The sequence below is a fragment of the Lytechinus variegatus genome, chromosome 3, assembly GCF_018143015.1.
Source record: "Lytechinus variegatus isolate NC3 chromosome 3, Lvar_3.0, whole genome shotgun sequence".
In the NCBI taxonomy this organism is placed as follows: Eukaryota; Metazoa; Echinodermata; class Echinoidea; order Temnopleuroida; family Toxopneustidae; genus Lytechinus; species Lytechinus variegatus.
Genome location: NC_054742.1, coordinates 4,794,723 through 4,819,840, shown reverse-complemented (window position 1 = coordinate 4,819,840; position 25,118 = coordinate 4,794,723). Strand labels below are relative to the sequence as shown.

At 35.5% G+C, this 25,118-nt stretch overlaps 1 protein-coding gene across 1 annotated transcript; it reads right to left on the bottom strand.

Moving 5' to 3' along the window:
- Positions 1-8,578: 8,578 nt before the first annotated feature.
- On the bottom strand, positions 8,579-19,677 carry LOC121410043. Its single transcript, XM_041601878.1, has 10 exons — positions 19,383-19,677; positions 17,488-17,537; positions 17,008-17,034; positions 16,488-16,508; positions 14,321-14,674; positions 13,664-13,781; positions 12,083-12,169; positions 10,964-10,996; positions 10,178-10,321; positions 8,579-9,725 (listed from the first exon to the last, which is right to left on the bottom strand). Exons 1-10 carry the CDS (start codon positions 19,456-19,458, stop codon positions 9,466-9,468), a joined length of 1,170 nt encoding a protein of 389 aa, XP_041457812.1. The 5' UTR covers positions 19,459-19,677; the 3' UTR covers positions 8,579-9,465.
- Positions 19,678-25,118: the final 5,441 nt, after the last annotated feature.

Genomic DNA, 25,118 nt, shown 5'->3' with positions numbered 1-25,118 from the left:
TACATGTAATGAATTTAATCGGTTGTCCATCCAATTGTTTTAGTTCATGTTAGAAAATTTTTGAATAAACCTGATTTCATATAATAAAATTCAAAAGAAGAAGTGGGGATATGACATCATCAGCTTACCGAATGTTATAAAGACATGCCTAGAACTGTTTCACTGGAATAATGCAAATCTTTAAAATTCAATAACTTCGTTATTGTTATCCGATTTTGATGAAATTTTCAGCATTTTGCTTTGTGAATTTTACTTTATTTTTCAAGATATAAATATCTCCAGTCTGGATCATCCCTTTAACAATTTATTTTGAGAAAAAGTGTCGCCTGCCTGCAAAGAACTCTTACAACATTTACGTAGGACCCGTTTATACTCACTACGCCCCAATGCTTCCTGTCAATAGAACTAGCTTGTAGCTTGATCGTGCCCCCTTGATTAGATGCCTCCATTATTGTTGTTTCCTTCTTCTGTTGTATCATTTTCTCTCTTTTATTGAAGCCCCACCCCATTTATCCATGGCCATCTGCTAAAAAATTTCGTCCGTTTTATATTTGCGTTCATTTTGAGTGTTATAAGCCTCTCGCTCCTTTGCTGTTGATCTCATTTTAAACGCATTCATTCAATATGTCATATATGCCTAATTTCAGAATTGTTTAGTTTATCTTATGAAAATGTCGATATGAGATTATTGTATTGAGTTTGCTTTGCTATAACACGATGATTTGCATCTGTACGCTCATTAACTTTGTTGACTTTGTTTAAAATTGAAAATAAAACGAATAGGTGAAAACTGGGAGTAATAATTCTTTAGGGTGTTGTCTGAGCTATAAATGTTTCCTTTATTTTTTTATTCGCTGCGAATAATGATTGTTCAGCCACAGATGCGATGAACGCATGCAGTATGTACTTTACAAAGCAAAAATATACTTGGGTATACTTTGTATTTTTTTTTGCATCTATTTTTTCAATTTACAAGAACTGAAGAAAAATCAACTGTAACTTTTAACCCTTTTTTGCCATTACGCTTTCTACAGGGATCTGTGGAAAATAGCACAGAACAGTAATTGATTTAAAATGTGATAAAGTTATAATAACATTTACAAATTCATGAAATATTATTGAAGTCATGCTGTGATATGATACTATTCGAAGACAATTATGATGAAGAGTTTTCCTAGTAAATTTCAGATATGAGAACAGCCACTATCTAACAGCACAATTTTCTTTCCTGTTCGACGGTGCCACAAAATTCTGGGCCTTTCAGATCCGTAGAAGTATAAAAACACAAACGTGATACTGCCAAAGGATGCTGCAGAACACCGTCTATCAAAAGCTCTTTTCAATTTCAAACTTATTCTAATAATTTTTTTATATCGGTTTTTATGTACAGTTCACTGCATAAGCCTGCACTTTTTTTTAATTTCATGAAAGCCTGGGACTGAGATTAAGCGCACTAGTGGCCACGATCGAGAGGGAACGGATACTCCCTGTAGGATCGTAAATCCCATCAGCGAAGTGATTCGCTTGGGCCATTCAGGGCCAAACGGCCATTAAATTCTAGGTGTGGCCTTCGAGAGGATCATAAAAACTAACTTTTCTCTCGAAAATTTTGAGATGAAAATCCGTTAAAAATGGTTCAAAATGAGACACTTTTTCGGGAGAAGTGGCTCTCGTTTTGTTGAGAGTAAAACGAGCGCAATTCCTGCTCGTGTTCATAGTGACAGGTCATTTCTCCAGCAACCTACTTTGGTAGGCATGACCATATAGCTCAATATGCCATACCCAAACTTAAGCTACAATAGACACATACAAATATGCAATGTTCCCTAGGACAGTACGGATATATGGAACAGATTACCAGGACATGTCATTCTCCATGGAAACCCAACTACGTTCAGAGAGACTGCACTACCTATCATCAGCATGATGCAGCCTCCCGTTGGGTCCCACATGCTATAATGGACCTATGCATGTTTTTACTCGCACCCCTGCATGCTCATTTTTATTGTATATATGTGAGCCAACCCAAATCCTGCACCTTGTCACCTCCATTGGCACATGACATTATTGACATCCCAGTATAGCTTCCAAGGAGCTGCGTTTTGGGATTATTGCGACAAGTAAAGACAAGTAGCAAATAAATAGTCTTCATCAGTAGCTCAGTAACCCAATTAACTTGCAACTACTCGAGGAGCAGTTTATTTGTGTGTCAATGACCCTTTTATACCAAACTCTGTCACACTCATCATAAATTATTACGAATGGTAGCAGGGGAGCGGAGCGAAGGTTAAAGTGGAGGGGGGGGCACAGGAATAGGGGCACCTTTTCTTTCGGAAAGGGCACTATCTTTAAACAAAGAAGAAACAGAGAAATCTATCCCACACATGACTCAAGGCACGTAGGATTTTTGGGGCGATTCCATACGCATCGTCTGGGACATTTCGGCAGAATTTCTTGTCTCTTAGCTGAATGCTTGAGCAATAGAATTTGATTTTCTTTTGTCAAGGATACTGAGTAATTAATAGTAGGTCGTCATCTGTAAGACTGATAACCAATTGAAAATGTTTGATTTTGGGTGAATTAAAGGTGAAAACGGTGTGTGTCGTACGGGAATCAGAATGTCTCGTACGACTACACAACATTTTCAAGTCTAACTCACCCATGGACGACATGTTTTTGTTGTTTGTAATTTTTTTTTACATTACTACCCAGTAGTACTTTATTATTACTGCAAAACAAATTGAAGTTCCTCGTTTGTTTTGAAAGCAAGTTGAAAAATGTTCTGAAAATGGCTAATTTTTCTATAGCATGGAATCGCCCATTCTTGCAATTTTATCCGACATAACGGTGCTATTTCTTCATGGGAATTTGCCAAAGTATTGCAAACGCTGGCTGTTCCTGTGGACAATTTCTGGCTTTGTTTTATGTAAAATTCAAAATGTGTTTTTCCAGAATCGTGAAATAGGAACATACTGTTTATTAGAATGTCGGGCTGAAAATTATAAGTTTATAATTTAAGGGTAGAAAATAAATGAAGTTCTAAAGCAGCTAACTCGAATGAAGTGAAACTAGGAGACGCAGAAAAATTAAATTGAAGTCGAAGAAATCTGATGTCGTATATATGTGTGTGTGTGTGTGTGTGTGTGTGGGGGGGTCTTTATTAAAAATAATTTCTCTTCTCATACCATAGGCCTTGAGTCTGGCCCACATCAAATTTGTAGTTATAGAAACAAGCTAACCAATGAAATTAAGAAAAATAGGAGAGCCCAACTAAAATGTAGTAATCCAATTTATAATATAAACCAATGAGATATAAGATGTTTTATTTTATTTATTTATCTATTTCAGATCTTTATACAGGGTAACCAATTCAGCTATACATGATTAAAACATTAACGAAGATAAAAGGCTGGTTTGCAATCGGCCCTGTTAATCAAAATACATACAAATTATACAGTACATAATGTGCAAAATAGACAAGAAATAAATCATTAAAAATCCCAACCCTCTGTGTCGTCATCAGATTTATCAGAAACACACAAACACACGGAAGCACCCAAACCCACTCACACACACATTCCCTCACATACTATGGCACATTCTTCAGACTCGTTACTTACTTGTAACATATAATAATTAATTTAATATTATGATTACATATTGACATGAGCTAAAACAAATTACACGATTATGATATGCGACTATTTTTAGGAATTCAGAAGTCGTTTGAATATTACTAATGATTGAGCAAATCGAGTGTCCTGAGATAAATAGTTCCATTCACTTATGCCTACCGGTTTAAATGTGTTTTTGTAAGACAACTTATTGAATTTCGTGGCTCGTAGCATTGTGATGTAATAATAGCATTAGAAACTAATGCCAGCCTGACACTTGCACGATTTTGCATCACGCATTGGCACGACTCAAGTCGTGCCAGTGCGCAAACTAGTCGTGAACTGGCGTGAAGTGTGCGTAAACACGTCGTGACATGTGACTGCGTGGCATGTCGGGACGAGAATTTTGAAATGTTCAAAATTTTGGTCACGACAAAATTTAGCCACCGGGTCGTGAACTATGCGCAAACTGTTCGTGAACTCGTCGGGAGGATGCGTGCCCGTGCGTGGCAGTGCGCGCCATGCCACGACTCTCACGAATGGTTCACGAACAGCTCACGTCGTGTTCACGAATAGTTCAGCACGACACCGTCCGAATTGCGCAAACTCGTCGTGCCAATGCGGGAAGTGCGTAAACTATGCGCAAACTATGCGTGAACTCGTCGTGCCAGTTCATGTCAATGTGGACAATGACGTGCACGCATTCGTGAACTATTCGTGAACTCGTCGTAAACTTGTCGTGAACTATGCGTGAACAAGTCGTAAAACAGTGCGGGAGCCTCCCAGTTCGTGCCCCAAAATGGCACGACTTACCACGTCAAAATCGTGGCCAAAAGTCGTGCAAGTCGGCTTTAGGAGTCAGCCGGGAGTCAGGTGAGGGATGGAATAAGTGGAACACCTGTTTTAGAAACGGAATGAAGATGACAAAAGAGAATCAGAGTGTGTGTGTGTATTTGAGTTTTGTCAGACGTGTATCAATCAGATATGATTATTTACGTCTGGGACCGACCTTTAACGTCACCATCCGAAAGACAGGAAAAGAATATCATTAGCCTAAGTTCAGACTGCAGGGGCAGTTCTGAAAAGAAATGACGGAACAGAAATGTAAAACAATTGAATAAAGCACAAGTTAAAGAAAATGAACAAAATAGGAAAATGACGAAATATCCTACAAAAACATTAACAGACAGAACATTTTGATTCAAACTAGATAAGAAATGGAGAATTTTTTCATCAGAAGTAAATATTAGGGCATAATAAAATATGACATCTAATTAGAGGTAAAAGGGATGAATTAAATTATAGAAGAAAGGAAGTATAGCGAAAGGGCATATCATCATTTTGAAGGGATTATGTGATGAGAGGATGCACTTGCAGATTGAAGCAGAACGCTAAATAAAGAAACCGACCGCTCATCGGGTACGAAAAGAGTAGGTTCTTTGAGGACAACTTATCTGATATGAAGACCAGGCACCTCTGAGAAGGCAAAGGAGCACTCGTGAACATAAAGCGGGTCCTTCTCAGTAGGTGAAAGGGGCACAGAACACGTTTGTAGGGGCATCTTGTGGTAACCATCGGCACTAAATGGCACTAGGTAACACATATAATGGGTCTTTTTCTGGTGAAAGGGGCACAGAACACGTTCGACAGGGGTTTTTGGCAAAAAATGGCACTTATACGAGAACCTAAAACGGGTCCTCTTCAGGTGAAAGGGCACACACGTTCGTCAGGGGCAAAACGTATAAAAAGGGGCACTTTTCAGTGTTTCAAAAAGTGGGAGGCACTGTGCCCCCCCCCCCGAGTCGCCGCCCCTGCAGGGTAGGATTTAAAATCGTCTAGTCTCCGGGAAAGATCGAGACTTTATACCCATTGCCGGACGTCGACTCGGAGATGGTAATCAAAGTGTGGGTAATAAATCGTTGTGTTTTTCTAATCAGGGAGTTGTGATTTGAGGACAAATGCACGCACTGAGTCAGAGTCACGTGTTTCATCCTGGTTTGACATTTTTAATCAGTTGCTTTAAAAGAGAACTTGTAAAATGAAAGTCTACCCCAGTAGAAGGTTGATTTGAATCAAAAGAGAAACATCAAACGAGCATAACACTGAAATCGGATGTAAAATAAGAAAGTTATAATATTTAATGGGACTTATGTCCATGGTTGTATGGACATCCTGGTCGGTATGCAAATGAGGGGACTGATGACATCACCGGCCGCTCACCATTTCTTTTGAATTTTTGTCTGAAATTCTGGTCATGTGAAACAATGTTTTATTCCTCCCTAAACATGACTTGTAAATTACTATTGTTTGACTAGGTTTGGATCATGAACCATGATTTTCCAAAGGGGGGATTTTATTTTAAAAAAATTGACAAAAAAAAGTTTTATTCACTCCAGAATGATGGAGATTCCTTAACATAAATATATATTCACAACCCCCCAAAGGGGGAGGGGGTTTATAGCGCATGCAGGAAATTTTGCAATCAAAAATATTTCTTATGGCTCACAAGGGGGAGGGGCGGATGTGCCCCCACCTGGATCGGCCACTGTTTTTAAAGGTCAAGTCCACCCAAAAAAAGTTTATTTGAAGAAAAAGAGAAAAAAACCAAAGAAGCATTACACTGAATATTTCATCAAAATCGGATGTAAATAAGAAAATTATGACATTTTAATTTTGCATATTTTTGATAAAACGGTTATAAATGCACAACTCATTGGTTATGCAAATGAAAGTTTTGCTGATGTCCTTACACATTATTTCCTTTTTTATTGTTTGAATTTTACACTATTCAAATTTTTAAAGATTTGACAATAATGACCCGCTTTCAAAACCACAAAATATTTTCAAAAAATGATAATTACACATGTTCACGGAGAAATAAAACTTGGTTTCACATGACAACGAGAAGAATTTTAGAATATTTCATGTATTAGTGATACGGGTTGAAATACAAAAGAAACAGTGAGTGGATGATGTCATCAGTCTTCTTATTTGCATACTGACCAGGAAGTGAATATGACTATTACATAACCTTCTTATTTCACATTCGATTTTGATTAAATTTTCATTGTTATGCTTATTTGATTTTCTCTTTATATTCAAGCCAACTTTTGTTGGGATGGACTTGTCCTTTAACTGTATTTGTAGCGCACGTATCCACCTTGCTAAATGATCAAGGCGCTCCTCTGTTACCTCGACTAAGCTAGCATGGCTATAGTCTACCGATTCCGGTGCGCACAGCTTTTTGAGGAATTACTTTCTGCCGGTACCCATTTACCTAACCTGGTGGGTGTTTCATAATGCTGTTCGTAAGTTAAGAGCAATTTTAAGAACGTCTGGTGATATTTTCGTGAGGTAAATGGCCGGGGTAAGTGGTATTGAATTGGCGACTGGGTTCATGCACCAGTCGTTCTTAAAGTCGGTCTTAACTTAAAAATAGCTTTATGAAGCGGCCCCCGGGGTTGAGTGCAGCACAATGTGGATAAATTTCTTGCTGAAGGAAAACACGCCATGGCTAATTGGAACCGAACCCATCTCCTTCAGATTGATAGACGAGAGTCTTAACCACTAGACCACGACGCCCAAATTAGTTCATGCTCCTGTATGGGAAGCGAGGGTGCTGGGTAACCGCGTAGCCTGGATTTCATTTTTGAGGGGTGGTAAATGCACGGAAAGCGTGCCAACACTTCGGGTGGGTGCAGGGAGTGGGAGTTTGCCCTCCCGCGCGGAGCTTTCGATATTAAAGGAGCCATCTCTCTTGTCTCTATAGTACCTGTATCAGCTCCAAATTTATTGTGATTTTGACCTTGTTTTCAAAAGTGATTGTGAACGCTCAAAAAGGGATAAAATGGAGGAAATTAAAGTAATATAATTACTATACGCGCGAAGCGCGGAAGATACAGCGTTTTATTATTTTTTTTAAAGGAAAGGGTATTCTCTAAGTTATACTGAATGCTTGCCTTGGAAAGATCAGGAGTGATTACAAACAATTCATTGTAGCGACAGTCCGTGTCTTTATAACTCGCAAAACAGAGAAGAATGGTATATACCTTGAGGATGACATTCCTCCCGGCGCAGAGCAATAAAACTCTGAAATTTCAAAGGGCAGGCGTTTCATCAAATGCAGATATCTAATCGGCTCTAATTCACTTGGTTTTTTAAGACAACTGAACTTCATTACAAGGAAAATAGCGCCAAACACTCTTGAAAATTCTGTGATTTACTAAAATTATATATATATAAAAGAGGATGATGTATAATTTGTTTGACTCATCCTGAAGCGTTTATTTTGAATGATTAAGAAACGTATGTGTCATTCAAAATTTCAAACTGAGGGTGCAAAACAAGACAGGAGATGAATAATAGGGAAATGACATGAAGTTTCATAATAAAATTTAATAAAAATATTGTACATTTTTATTTGATACGACACGAATTTAATACCTACCTCTTTTTAAATGAGGAAGCTGTTTGCCCCCTTATATGGTTGTTTAGTAATGACCTAAAAAGCGGGAGAAGTGGCCTATATGGGGATGACGGTAGAAACTGATTTACCCGTCCGGCGCCGACCCGATAGATCTTGTCATCTCATCATCTCTCCAAACTTGAAGGACGTAGACATGCATGCATGACGAAATCCGAGATCTCGTCATCAGGTCATTTTGTAGACATAACAAGATGATTCTGAACATAATTTGGGTATTGCAATTTTAAGGTCCCATAGTTTTCTTTCTTCCTTTCCTTTTCTTTCTTTCTCTTCTCTTCTTTTCTTTTATTTCTTTCTTTCTTTCTTTCTTTCTTTTTCTTTCTTTCTTTCTTTCTATCTTTATATTCTTTCTTTCTTTCTTACTTTTTTCTTTCTTTCATCCCATTCTTTCCTTAATACAAACAAACTTTACAATGATGCTATCGTTTGACACCGTTTTACACAAAGAAACAAAATAAGTCAGAAGGTTTCATACGTGAATGTGTTTATTCAGAAAACAAAACTTCTTTACTTTCGTTAAATAAGTTATTATAAAACAAGAGAAACAACACGCGCAAGTGCTACATACTGTTTTGCATCCGGGCTTTTCATTTGCCCTAACATTTCTGGAAACTGAATCGCAACAGGAACATATTAGAACGATTTTGTACCTTTGGATTAATAATTAATCAGTCACTATCCGTATCATATAAGAGAATAATCCAATGGAATCTTCCATACCAATAAAGTCTGATATAATCAGCTCATGATTTTAATCCATTATTTTTTATTTTACATTTTGATGTCATCGTGTAATGTTTTCTTCAGTTCTGTTTCATTAATAACAAGCATTTAAGGAGTCTTATGAAGTGAAGTGAAGTTGAATAAAATGTAAATTTTAACAACAAACAAAAATCATTGAGAAAGTGGGTAGTTGATTTTTTTCTTGAAATAATCTTTCATGCTTGTGGATACAGGGGGAACACCTATAAGTCTGCCCCCCCCTCCTCTTAAAATGGAAGGCGGAAAGAGAGTACGTGGAAGCGATATTTAAATCGTGGTCATGCATGGTGGAGAAGGGGGAAGACTCCTGTTGTACAAGACGTAATTTAAAGATTTACTGGCTTTTCGTGGGCAAAAATATAATGTCAAATAATTGCTTCAAGTTTTAAACATCTTGTCAACATGATTCAAGATTTATCATTTTTATCACAGTGAACGCCGGTTCCACTTCTTTTTCTTGTTCGTAACTGTAAAACTGCTGAGGTTTAATCTAATATTTCATAAGCCTGATTTGACAGTCTCTATTATAAACAGCTTTAAATTCACAACAACAGTCTAATATTACTTGCGAATTCTAAAATGCCTATTTCACAAATCAAGTCATTATTTCGGTAATTCTGCCTTTTGCTCTTTCAATTTTTTCAGTGATGCGTTCAAGTTTGATATGAGTTCCATGAGCAAATCATCGGCATTCTCCTCACTTTCATCGTATTCGTGTCCAATGTCGACGACGCCTTCATTGTCGGTATTCAGTAGCTCCTGAAGGGAGAGTGCAGGGTCTTCATCGATAGCTCCGTCGTTGTTGACTTCGGGCTCTTCTTTGTATTCACCAAACATTGCCTCTCCTTCTTCCTCAATGTCCACTGTTTTTTTTATTTAAAGAGATAGTAAATTTTAAGTTGATCTTTCCTAATACAAGTCTTTAGGCAGTTAGGGGCACAATTCTAACCATGCTTTCAACTCACTAACAGTATAATGATATATATAAGAAGTGTAATTGATATTCGTCTGAGAACAGATGAGAGCTACACCTCATTAATAAACTGCTATTAGAAATTAATTAAAACGAAAAATAACATAATGTAGAGAAAATTAAAAAAACTTGATAAACTGCATTAATTTTGCTATTCATGCATTCTTATATCTCCTCTAAACAAATTTACCCGCGTTATACTCTCCTTGGAAGTGACATATTATAATGAGCATTCAGTGTGAAGTGAATTTAGAGTGAAAATAATTACAAGAATCAATTTCAAACATATGACTCTTGTTAAAATGTTTAAATCAACTCAACTACTAAAGCCTCTGTTAATACCATTTCTTGGTCCCATAGGCAACTGCTGACTCTGTTGATTGTTCTTCTTTTCTGCAAGATCCTTCAGGAGATCATCCAGAGTTATCCCTTCCCCTTCGAATGTTTGCATATCAACAAGAAGGGTGTGTTCAGCTGTGTCTATGTCTGAAAAAAAAACAATAACTCAGAATTAATTTCCTGAGTGTAATTGATCTTCATAAGTTCAAAATAATTAGATTTGTAGTATAAAAGTATTACTCTAAATTCCAAGGATTTAAAATAAATCCATATCGGCTGTGAATAGAGACCAGCCTAATTGTGAATTTATTTTAAATCTTAAGGATTAATTTTTAAATCTCAAAAGATTTCAATTCAATTCTTTTAGATTTATATTCAAATCAACAAGTAGTGGTAGTAGTAGTAGTAGAAGTAGCAACAGCAGTGGTAGTAGAAGTAATAGTATGTAGTAGTATAACAATTTCAGTAACAGTGCACTCTACAACTGCTATATACTGCGGTTGCTATTAATAGATAATTATAACAGACATCTTGCATATTATATTCCGATCGAGGCGCATAATCATTATTGATACGTCTTCATGTTTATCCTGTTCTTCTGGTTGGGGGTTTCGTTCGTCGTATTCTTTATCTTCCCATGCAATTCATTGCTCGCATGTGGCGTCATAATCAAGAGAAGATTGTATTCTTACTAAATCTTTGTCAAATTGTCACTTATATATCCTCATACTTCTTTTAATGTCTCTGAACTGAGACCAGACTCTATTTAGACTATTATCATTTTCTTACCTTGTCTTTTCTTTGCCGCCATAGCGTCTAAAACTGCAAAGAGTAAGAAATAAAAAAGATTTTCAGTGATATTGACCTTTCATGTAATTTGCATTATACTGTCATTTCATTTTTCAAGTTTATTCAAATCCTTATATATATTTCGGCTCAGATTTACACTGGTGAAAACAAGACATTATATACTTATGAAGAATTTTCATAAATCAATTTAAAACATTATTTACATTGAATTCCTTTCATAATGACGTCAGATTTCATTTATCCTTTCTTTCACACCAGCTAGTTCTCATTTTCTTTATCTGAGAAAAGATTCATATTCAATTATCACCCCAATTCACATTAATCTTTTAACAGACTTTTTTCTGACTTTGAATACTCACATATTTTCAATAAATAGTGCACATTTAAAAGTCTTGCTTTATGAGTTAAAATAGCAACTGAAATTAATGTTTTCAGTTGCAAAATGACGCAACATATGGATATGTGTCATATTGTAAAATGGGTTTTTCGCATTCAGACCTAAATAGGCCTATACAGTCGGAGGTCTACACTTTATCAGGGTATATGTCACACGAAAGAATACATGGTGTACCGTAAAACCATCTAACACTCTTTTCCGCCATTGAAAGCTTCAGAAATTGCTGCGTTTTTTACTGAAAATTTTCCACAAATTTCATTCTAATAAGTTTTCACGAAATCCTTTAATTCTACTTTAGAAAATGCAACAACACCTCATGACAAACGCGGTCGCTTCGCATAATGATGATGTCATCTCAAATGAGGCAATAATTGTTTTGAGTCAGTATACCGACTATAATGGGCCGTATTCTAAACATTTTCTGTCATATCTTTATCAATCTTTCATATCTTACATAATTATGTAATTTTTAGGTCCCTATGAGGCCTATGAGAAGAACCGAATTCCGAATTAACGATCTTTTGGTTGCTTTACTTACAAGCAATCATCACAAGATAGGCCTACTTTTACTCAGCAGATCAGGATTTTAAAAGTTCTATGATTTTTTTTTGCACTGTTTTTTATGTGAATGAATTACGAATCTATTACGATAAGGAGACCCCCTAAAGGATAATGTATAATAATTATGTTCCTATACATACTTTCCTGTTGGTGAAGTTCTTCGTTTGTAAATGGCTGGACTCCGATGGCACTGGCCTCCATTTTCTGTCCCGGATTAGGCTGCAGATCTATTTGAGTGATTAAATATGTTACAATCTATTATATTAATAATATACATAATCGTTACGTTACACGTTATTATCAATTCATCACCATAACTATCTGGCTGTCAATAATTTGTTTATTTATTTATTTATTTATTTATTTCAAACGATAAGTTTTACATTAAAAGTAAACATGGTAAATGTAGTAATAGTAGTAGTATGGTATTTATTCAATAACTGAATGACTGAAAACACAAGATAAAAATTCATAAACTAACAAGCAGCGCTCGTATAGTTGAGCCATATCTAATTACTTACTTACTCTTATAAGTTGAAAATAATGAGGAAATATATCTAATTAAAGAAAATATTCATAAATAAAGATGATCTATTTATTGTTCACTTTTGAGTTCATATAGCTCGGGTTGGGAGTAGAATTAAGCTATCCGTATACCATACAATTTAGGACATCAAATCAAAAATATAAATATTGATAACATCAGTAAGGCTGATGCACGTTTGAAATGTTAAAGTATTATATTTAGGAACATAACATAGTATTTCCAGCCAGCCCCCCCCAAAAAAAAAAATATATATGTGCTTCTATAGGACCTACGCCTTCCTCTGTACACATAAGTTGTTTATATTTATATTCTTTTTGGAAATTGTTTTGAAGTGAATTCTTGTCAACATAAATGAAGTAATTTTGTAAAATGGAGGAAAATAAATGTTTATTTGAATTAAATTGAATTGAATGACTCAAATAACCCAATCTCGATCAGCTATTATCATTAACAGTTGTATTAAACAAAAGTTCAATAATTTGCAGAGGTGATTTCTCCGCTTGAAGTTATTGCAAAACAGGTTTATTTCGAATATGAATGCATAAAAGAGAGATTTTAAAACAGAAATTAAGGTCAGGTATGAAATACATTTAAGTCCGGATGAATAAACAAACAAAAAAAATACAGAAAAAATCACATAAATAATAAATGATAGCATTTTTTTTTACATTTTCCCCATTTTCAATGAGAGGAGAGTCAAGTATATTCTTCATCTGATCAGACGACACCAAAATAATATTAAATAAAGGACACGCGTGCTACTTTATGTGACCCGCCATGCCCGTGTATCGTATAGTAAGTAGCGAACAGCGAATAATGTATACCGTATAATACTTCTATGTGAACTCAGCCTAATGGAAGTATTAATCAATAAGAAATGGATACCAGGGGCCTGTTGCATAAAACTTTTTACCAGAGAAAACTCAGGTATTTTTACCTGAGTTTTTGCTCTGTGTTAAAGTCAATGGCAGAAATCAGACTAAACTTAGTTTTCAGTTTTACCGGAGTTTTCTCAGGTGAAAAGTTTTATGCAACAGGCTGCAGATGTGGCAATACAAGATTTCGAGTAGTCCTTCGTCGATAAGATTTTTTAGTAAAGAATCGCGAGAAAATATGAGAAAATGTAAGAAAGTACCACGATGGTACAAGTAAAGTTGTGGCGAGTAATGTTTACCTTGGGGTGCAGGAACGATATTTTCTGAAAAGACGTCATCATCTAGCAATTGTTTCTCATATTTTTGAAGCATTCTTTCAATTCGTTCAGCATCCTTTCTATAAAGAACTGTTAGAGCCTGGAATAAAACAAAACAATTTAAGATTACCAATCAGGAGGCATTTTATTTGTCCTTCCTCTTCTTTTTCTCTTCTTTTTCCTCTTCTTCTTCTCTTCTTTTTCCTCTTCTTCTTCTTCTCTCTTCTTCCATTTCTCGTTTATTGGGCCGCCAATAGGGGTCGCGGCCGCTGGATCTGCATTTAATATCTATCCATTTCCCTCCATACTTAATTATGTGGTTTCAAATGAAGCATATAGGATTATAGGTACTTACAGATAAAAGTAAAAAGTTGATATTTCTACCCTCACTTGCGCTGTCTATAGGATAACTATTTTATTTTGGGCATTCTATTTCAATTTCTTTATTTTTATCTGTTTGATTAATTTCCCGTTCTTTTCTTTCTCTTTCTCTCTTCATTCCCCTATAGTTTTCATTTTATTTACCCAAAACCCTTTCACTTCTCCCCTTTTCTTTGGGGGGGGGGGGGTGAGGAGGGGACAAGGCCCCATAGCATTTATCAAAGTGACATATAGTTGCAGCTTCACCTCAGTTCTTACCTGAACGATAAGTTTCCTTAGATATATGTCATCATCCTGGGGATACGGCAGGATACCCTCATGCACAGCCTCTTCTTCTTCCCATTCTCCACCCACCTCTTCTTGACTTCCTTCTTCTCCAACAAATCCTTCTTCCTCTACCTGCTGTGTCTGTTCAACCACGGGTTCGGATTCCACTTCTTCTTCAGCTGGTCCATTATGTTGGTTTGGTTGTGGTTGGTTTTGGATTGATGCTGAAATGTCTGGTCGGGTTTCAACTGCTTCGTCGTTAGTGTCATCGACTGCTTCAACATCGTCTTCTTCTTCTTCATTACCCGTCGTCTCACTCGGAACCTTGGGTTTAAGCTGATCTAACTAAAGCGATAAGAACAGAGAGGGAGTGTAACTACAGGCCTACTTTGTAACCCATTGAGATTCATCAAAAAGCAAACATCAATTCAATTCAATTTTATTTATTTCATTTTCAACAGAAAAACAAAGTAAGGAGGTCAAAATAGTTACATAAAGACAAAATAAATTCAGGTATGTACAGTATATGATATGTATCTAAATTAGAAGTTAAACAAAACATAGTAATATATATATATAAGCAAAATGTCATAACCATTATAAAATAAAATTCTAAGAAAATGGAGGGATCCACTAAAAAAGCAGTGCTTGTATTGTATGGACCCCTCTTGTATTGTGTGGACATCTTGGTCAGTAAACTCAAGAATTCAAGATGCAAGTCACTGGTGTACAGATGCAAGGGGGACTCAAGAAAAAAAAAAGAGAAAAGGAAAGGAAATGATAACGAGATGGGTAAAATGTGATATCATTTTCTGAATATCATCTCAAAATCCATCACAAAATTTTATTTTTGAATAAAAATTTCATTTTTATTTCTCCCTCGCTCGAAGTTGTTTTATATCAATTTTACGTGACATAGCTACATAGACCCCTCGAAATTTTTGGCCCACTACACCACTGATGCAAGAAATCCTTTTCTAACAACTCATATCATTTCATTGTACATCATTGGGACGGCGTCATGGCATATCAATGAAGGGGGGGGGGGGAAAGTCGATCAAAAGGTGATGTATGTATTTTTTCCATTGAATAATTATGTGGTTATTATGGAGACACGACATCTGCCCTTATGGTAGAGTTGCATGAACAAATTATCAGACCTCTGTTTGATATTCTTCTTGCTTCCATATAATGTTATTCCTTCTTTCTCTCTCTCTCTCTTTCCCATTCTCCGCCTCGTGCATTCAGTAACAATCGTGAATTGAGTAATTATTTGCCCATGGAATTAAATGCCAATTAAAGAAGCAAATATATTTTCTTCTGTGAAATCACGAGACAAAAGAAGCACCACGAATCGTAAAGTCACGCTTCCGTTTTATCACAACTGATTATACATGACACAAGGTAGGTTATACATGATTTGTATAGGCCTGCTGCATGGCTTCAGCCTATATGTGCACGGATGGGATTAATCATTTTAAATCTCTTTATGTAAATATTCTGGAAAACTCTTCACAAAATAGTAATAACAATTATACTTATACTTTTTTCAACAATTTAGTAAAATAACCTGAATTAAATCTGCCACTCTCCTGTTTGAATGTAGGCCTATACAAAAATTGTTATCGTGATGCTAATGTTTTATTTTTTTTTAGTTGAGGCTAAGAAATTGTGCTTAAAGTCCCCGAAATAAAAAACATTTATTTAATCTGTTATAGATTGTAGCTTGTAATTGAAAACAATTTTTAATACATTACTGATTTGAACAAGACCACATTCAAGCTACATTGCTAATCGGAGCCCATGCACCCACCCCTATCTTTCACGATCTGAGATCAAAGATGTCGTGAAGAAAATGAAAAGCTAGAATCCAAAAAGAATGCTGAGCTCTGGATTTTTGTCCTGATACATGCATGCCAATTTAGCGAATTTAAATTTTATAGTACTCATAAAAGAAAGAGAGAGGGGGGGGGGGTAGAATAAAAAAAACACAGCTATATCTCGTATAATCATTTGTCCGTTTATTTCGATATTTTTATGTTGTTTCTAATTGTTTGTAATAACCTTAAAAACGGACATACTGAAGCTTTTCGAAATTCCCTCATCTGATTTATTGTTTCCGAAATATGGAAATGAATAAGTTATACAATATACTTACATCAGCTTCAAGTTCCTCCAACTAGGAATGACATGAGAAAGGAGAGGAGATAACCAAGAGAAAGATAATGATGAATTCAATTGCAATAGTTCCCATTCAAGATCTCATATAGTACATAAAGAAATTACACAGGATACACGTTTTCTCTTTGCAACTGTTTCTCCTTGTATATACTTTAACCCCCTTTGAGGTTTGAGGAATATAACTTTCTGATAGAAATCGTGTTATCGAAGCGATTCAAAGTAAATGAGAAGTTCGTCCTGGCAACAAGTTAGTTTTAATAAAAGCACTATGAATCATATAAGAATATTGGTAAAGGTTTTAGGGAAATTCATCAAAGAATATCGGAATTACAAATACAATTATCAAATACCTTTGCATCACCGATAGGTTTACTCATGGAAAAAACTATCAACATTGTGACAACACAATGTAATCTATTTACTGTCTATAATGACGATTACAAAAAATAATATCAATTTTTTTCTGCATTTAGATGATAATTGATTCTTGTCATTACCTTTTCTTTGAGTAACATCACATCTCCCTGTAAAGAATACACCAATACCATATTTGTTAACATTGCTATTGAAAATCATTATGAAATACATACATTACATTGACTTACTGACATTAACATTATACTTATGCTGTTTTATTCAATTTTATTAAAAATGAACGTTCGAAGACTAACATTGTGAGTTTACAATGGAATACATACAATAATAGATAGTGCATTACCCATTTTATCCGATTAGTAACAGAAAAAATTGTTTTAAAAATACATTAACATAACATTGAACCACTACTATAAACCATTACTATTACACATGCAAAATATTGACTACAGCTCAGATTTTAGCAATGGCCGAATTTTATTAACATCATTCTGAAATCTAATTGATTAACATGATTTTGAAAAAAAATATTCCGACGACAAACAAAACCTTTGTGATTCTAGGCCTATATACAGATGGAATGAATGCAAATGACCACTCACCTTGGTAATATGAGATGGTAATGTGTCAATCTTCTGCGGAGGTGCTTGGTCTGCCAAAAGAGGAGAATTATCTTTTTTAATGAAGAATACCAGGAAATATCAAACTTTTATTTCTTATCAATTATCGTTAATAGCAAGTAAACTCAAAGAAATATGAATTCATATAAAAAGAAGGAAAACTAAACTAGATTAACGCTCAAAATTCGTCTAAATCGGTTGTAAAATACGAAAGTTGTGACTTTTAAAAATTCTGCTTATTTTTTTTTTATAAAATCTGTCGTATGCACAACAGGCGACAGAGTGATACAAATCGGTTGAAGATTGATTGAAGTTTGAATGACAGTTGTTTTTATAAAAACAACTGTCATTCAAACTTGTCACAATTCACGAATCTTCCCTGAAGAAGGTAGAGGTCTACCGAAAATTTGGAGAGTGAATAAAAGAACTTAATTGTTGGCATTGCAAAAACTGCATTACTCGTGAATTGTTTCGCATTCCTGATATATATATATATATATATATATATATATATATATATATATATATATATATATTATTATGCAACATTTCATATACAATACTAAATCTAGCAGCTTTAAGTATCAGCTGATTATTTTAGTCATCTGCACTCTAATAGCAAATTTTAATGTGTTATTCTACAAAACTGCTCGCTGAAAATAATTTATAGACCAATTTTTTTAAACGCCTATACCTCTTCAGAATACTTTACTCTGCAGTGCTGCAAAGTATGACCTCGAGTTTTATTAGCCGAGAGAGCGGTGTAGAATATTCATTTATGTAGATACACTCCTTTGGACGAGTTTTTTTTTTTTAAGCGCATTTGCTCCTTAAAGGAAAATGAAACCTTTGGAACAAGATAGCTTGTGTGAAAACAGAAAAAAAAACAGACCAACGAAAGTTTGAGAAAAATCAGACCTTTTTTGCCCCCTGACGAACTTGAAGACCCCTTTTTTTTGCTTGTTACTTTTTTCTGGTACAATATCCTTTATTTGTGATTTAAGACCCTTTTTTTGGGCGGACGGTTTTGCCGTCACAACACTCAATGTTGTGATCTCGTGGGGTCTAAAAAGACAAAATTAGTTTTATTGCGTATTTCTCGAGACCTTTTAACTGGGTGAACTTTTTATCAATGTTTATTTTAACTGTGGAACATCCTTATACACGAAACTTTGAAATGTCACAACTTTCTTACTTCATATCGGATATTGATGAAAACTTTCATCGTTAGGCGTAAAAAATTGTTTGTTGGCCGTAATGGAAGTGAAGAATATGAATCGGCAATTTTTAATTATTTATGTTTTTGTGTTCATTTACATCCTGTACATGTCATGGATAATATTCTGCCGCATAATTCGCCAAATAAAAAGATAGGAAAAAGTCGACAAAACATGGGGATCGGTTATTTATTGTGTGGTCAAATTTGAAAAAAAATTAAATAAAAGTCTGCAAGTTACCGCAAAACAAACATTTTTTTTGTGCCTTATGATTCAAGTTTTTTAAAGAGGGGAATAAAAAAATGTGTCCATTTCAGGTGTGGCCACCGACAAGGGGTGATAAAGACATAGGTAACGTTATTTTCTATAAATGGAAGAATAGAAGTATCATAATAATATAATAATCTATTTTTCCGAAACAAGCTTATATTCTTACTATCCTTTCTATTATTTTCTGTTACATTTTCTCTCACTGATGTTTTTTTACCTTTGCATGGGCGGATGCCCCCCTGCCCTCGGCCTGGCCCCTATGGCATTATATGCATTTTTATTCATTCTTATAGATTCTTCGTCTTGTGAAGGAATGAAAACGTGCATGTTAATCTGATTCATTACAAGAAAAACAGTCAGTGAGAAACTGAAATTGAAACTTATACTTACGTAAAACAGGGGCGCCGTAGATACATGAAAGCAAAGTGAATATAAGCAAGAGAACTGGAAGAACTAGCCGAGCCATGACGATGAAGCAGCTGAGGAAATAATTTAATATAGATACTGTATAAGCAGGTAGATATAACCATTCAACTACGCATCTTATCTTAGTTTCAAATGAGTAAGCCCTACAGAACGAAAAATGTTGAATTCTTGTAAATAGTTTTGGTTCGGTGCTGAGTTGATTCTTAAAGGTCCAAAGTCTTAGAAGGATGTTTACTCTGACTAGTCTAATAAAAGACCAATAAAACACGATCTTGTTCAAGCAAGTTAAGTCGTTGAGTAAGGAGTGGTCTATTAAGTTCTCACTGTTTAATTAAAGACAGGGGATACAGAATGTGACGTGGTATGAGGGGGTGTTCAATTTTCCAGACAGTGTTCAGCATGAGTTTGGTTAATTTACCAACAGCAAAGGCATGGGGGGGGTGAGTGTACAGCATGGCTTCGGAGTGTCTTTGTCTTCGTACTTTTTATCATTCCAATATTATTCCCTTTTCTTTTTTAGGGCACCTCACCCCAAGCCTTCAGTCGCCATTATATTAAGGATCAAACATTAAAATTATTGATTCTAGTGGACATTGTTTGTACAATAATGTAATGTTTGCATGTTAAATACACCACAGGAAGAACATCGTGGGCGTATATACGTATGTTATACTTTGTGTGCACTTTGAATTTCACCATGTTTCATCTAGGTAAACTCCTTAAGATAGAAAATAAATCTTCTTGTTTACTTCCAAATCTAATCATATATATATATATATATAGACGATTAGCATTCAAGTTATCACTTTAATTCTATAGGAGCGTGTGACCGTTATTATGTTAAACATTCATCACATTCACATGAATTACTTTAACTTTCTATTTAGTTTAGTTCAGTTTTATATCATTAAACCCAGAATTATTCATTTCAATTGCAATTGCAATCATCATAGATCAAAAGATTATACCCTTAAACGTTTTGTAAAAATGTATATAGAAATGCGTCGAGTTTGAATTGGGATGGCATAATATTCAAAATCAGATCGTTTGATTCATGCAGTGCACATTATTCTGCTTTAGCATGAACTAATAATTTAAGCTGAATAATAAAAATAAAATAATACATGAAAATTGTAAAGCGCACTTTCAATCTTGATTAGATGCTCAAGGCGCTTCAGAGCAGAACAACAAAAACTATTTACATGTCTGAATAAGTCAATGTCTATCAAAAAGCACTCTTAAACAGGAATGTTTTCAGGTTTTCTTGAGGCTTGGCAATTATGCATCAAAGACTATGAAAAATCAAAAGAAGGTAATGACTGCGTTCCCTAAGCATGTTCAGGGGGCAACCAAGAGTTTTCAATATAGGCCTACATGATATAGGGACGATGTGGCTGCTCTTGCTACAATACGCGCAGCTGCATTTTACTCATTTGCAATTTCCCAAGTTGAATGTGTTGTATCATGCTACAGCAGAGAACCTGTTAATTGCACGATTTGAAATAAAGGAAGAAACGAATCGAAAGGAAAGAAACGAAACACGAGTTGTGACGTCAAATCCGTCGACCTTGTTTGCTAAACTCCTCTTAACAAAGTCCACGTCACATTCCAAATTCAGTCTTAAATTTAAACACCGTGAAGAAATAATGGGGGAGATATTATATTGTCACTTTTGTGCGTCTTGACAGGGGGGGGGGTACTATAACCATGAAAACGGGGAGTGTGGTATTTAAGTTTGGATGCTTTGTCCCAGTTTAAGGCCTTCTTGAGTGGGATGCAGAATATAGTAAACACCACAAACAAGAATGTTCTTACTTCCACATGTATTTATTCACACCTGCACTACAAGAACAAGAGCTTAATCTATCATGAAATAACAGTATGTGAAAAGTTCCACACACACACAACCAGTGCGTTTATCTTCATCACCTTGAATAAAAAACAGCACTTACTAGTATGATGGAAGAAAAAGAATATACCTTTGCGTGTTTTATTAAAAAAGTAACAAATGCATTTTAATCCCTTCGCCGGACTTGACTCAGCAATTGTGGTGAAAAAAGCTATAACTGAAATAAGTAAAGACTGGCTCTGATGGCATATGTGCATTTGATTGCGTTCACACCGCAGTATAACTGCTATGGTGCTAGCTCAGGGCTATCGGAGCAAGTGATTCATTTTGTGAGCATGTAAGCATTTTCATTTGCACATGTCCTTTCATTTCCATTTGTTTGATGTACGATAAAAAGGAGTCATGTACATAAATGGATAAATATATATGGATTCCGTCCCATTCCGTCATCATTCAAGTTACACTTTTGAATATGGAGGAGCGGGATGTAGCTAGGGACACTCATCATCATCGCGTTTTGGCATTTTGGAACGGGGGATGAACGATTGGTCCGAGGTAGAATCTTGAATGTAAAAAAAAATCACGTTTTTTAAATAGTTTCTGAAATTAATGTTCAATATAATAGAAAATGACACTATAAACCCATTTAACAGTCACTTATGAAATAAATTGAGATGAATGGGAAATTTGTCGAAGAAACTATTACTGCTATTTTGAATTGAATTGAATCGAATTTATTAGAACGTCACTAGCATTCGCCAACTGAATATTTTGTTCAAAACAAGAAGTACAAAATAATACAAAATAAATATACAATTCAAGGAATATAAGCAGATAAACAAAAATTATAGTATTTCGTCGAAAAGAGAAATTTTAAAATTTGTCTTTGATTTCAAAGGTCATTTTTTATAAAGTTTTGCTACTTACCATGGTTTGCAATGCAAATTATCTCGTCTGTACATATATGAAATAATAGATTTAACTACTATTTCCTTGCGGATGATAATTCTTTATTAATGGATAACTGACTGAAATATGTTAATTTCCCGATAGACACAAAAATGTTATTGCAGGTAAGTGGAGTGTGTCCCAATTAAATGCTTGTGTTTACCCCAATAATAGCATTAGGGGATTTTAGCAATCACTTCGCAGACGCTCTCTATATCGCTGATTATCTATTGTCAAATGCCCTTCATAACAAAATAGCCTTTGTCGAAAATAGGTTCAGCACTGTCGTCATGCCAAAAGACCCAAAAGACGTATTTGCAATTCTTCGTCCGGTCCGAATGTTCCGTTTAAGAGGGGTACTCCGGGTTGGAAATATCTAAATGAATAAATTAAATTTCGCGGTACACAACACTGGAAATTTCATGATCAAATTCGAATAACAAATAAAATAATTCAATTCTAAAGTTTAGCATACCGTCATGGGCTGATGATGTCATATCAACTTTCCCTGTCCTTATGTTACGTGATAAAAACTCATAAATTTTCATATTTTCAAACATGCGTGCATGATACGTCTCCCTTGTAACACAGAAGTTTTGGCAGTGGTTATTTTACACATCACGAGTCCATTATTTTTCTCCCATGTATTATATTTAACCTTTATTTTATAAGACTATCACCCAAAGGTGCAATAGCATTACTAGATGAATTTGTCCCTGTATTCTTCCCGACTGTTTGATTTCACTACTTTGTCCCAGATGATAAAAACAGAATTACTGGATTTCTGTAAAATACCCCGAAAATACCTCGATCTGTACCATTGACCCACTGGCGGATGGGGAGGGGGGCACAGCCGGCCCGTGCCCCCCCCCCCTTGATCAGAGGCATAATTAAAATTTGAAATGTAAAAATGCCGTTAATTTCCTCGGGAAAACGTGCCCCTCCCCCTTTCGAAAAATCCTGGATCCGCCCCTGCATGGACCTTGGTTTAGCGTGACAGGCCCTTTTGAAAAGGGGAATTAATTTTGGGGTCATGAAAAAACAAAAACAAAAAGAAACAAACAACTAAACACAAAGGTCCGGGTGCGCAATGCCCCCCTCCCAAATCACCGTACCAAACGTTAGACCGTCAGAAGAAGAAGCTCTTGTATCAGACGAGAAATATAACAGAGCTGAATACATATGAGTTAAAGGCCTACACAGCATTAATTAGAGAAACAGAACTACGCGGTACGGATAGATAGCAGGAGCCGATTGCACGAAGAGTCTTTGCAAGAACCGTCTTTCGTGTCGCCCATTTATTATGATCCGCCATGTCAAACCCGGGTGTGAAACGTATTTTAAATAAATTACCTGCAAACATATTTTATTCATCCCGTAAAGTATACAAAATCTTTGTTTATAAAATGATGTGATATATCATGAAATCGTATACAAATTGATTTGAATGCTAGCTAACAAATTTTATTTCTTTATCATACATCTCAGAAATATCCCGCATACAGCGCATCATGAAAGATGGGCGACACGAAAGACCGACCTTGGAAAGACCCTATCGTGCAATCGGCCCCTGATCCACTGGCGTAAATCCCGGGGGGATGGGGGATATATCCCCCCCCACTTTTCGAGGGGGGGGGATGGCCTGTACAATCATCCCCCCACTTTTTACGGAAGAAATGAAAAAAAGAATCAAAGAGATAATTGTTTTATTGGTGAAAATTCTTTCTGAAATACCGCTTAACAAATAAAACAATATTATAACATTGAAGAGAACCCCCCGTTTCTTCCCATTCATCAATGTTGGGGTCTTTGGGAAGGGGTTAAGATGGAATGTCAATTTTTTTATGTAATCTCTAATAAAACCATTAAACCATCATGGGGTAAAAAAGACAATAATATTGGAGGGGTATTTGCCATATGGACATACAGTGGCGTAACTACGGGGGTGGATGGGAGCACGTTCCCCACCCCCCCCCCCATCGTCTGACAAAAGAAAAAAAACGGGGAAAAGGGGGGAAAGGAGAAAAGGGGGAGAAAAGAGGGAGAAAGGAAGAGAAACGTAGTGGGGAAAAAATATTATTCATTATAATGTTATATTATAATATATTTATGTTATGTAATTGCATTACATAAGAAACATTTTTATCATAACTTCATGAAACATAATTTGCCCAGGGCCTACGTCTTCATTGTTCCGGGTGCTCGCATTTTCTGTTTTCAAGTCAATATAAACCAACTTGAGTTATCATTGTTTTATGTAGTGACATATGTTTCTTTTTCATGACTCAAAAAGTGATTGCCCCATGTTAAGGTCTTCGTACTATATGAAACATTTCCTGTCCGTGATTACGTTCGCATTGATGGATTGGTGAGAAACTGAGATATGTCTGCTCTTCATGAATTCCTAAAATCAGTCCTCAAAATGTCCCTTCTTCTGATCTGAATATAAAATAATTTCAGCTCGCATTTCGCGCTCGCATCATTTGGTTAATGAAATACGTATGGTCCTAGTTAATTCCTACAAAGAAATCTTAGAATGCCCCACTTCAGGTCTGAATTATCTAAATTTTCAGCTCGCGCTTCTCGCTCGCAATATTTGATTAGTGAGATGGTATGCTAATCATGATTGCAATTACTACAAAAAGTGTTTCATGTGTTCAGATGTAATTCTAACAGCAAGCGCTTGGCACTCGCATTAGATGACTATGGTGAGATATGCATACTCTTAATGGATTCCTAAAATATATTCCTTATAATCTCGCTGTTTGGGGTCAAAATATACGAAAACTTCAGCTCGCGCTTCGCGCTCGCATTGTTTCTGTTTCTTGAGACAGGTACCTATCATGGTTACACAAATTTGATTATAATGTCCCTTTTCAGGTGTAAATATAAAAAAAATCAGC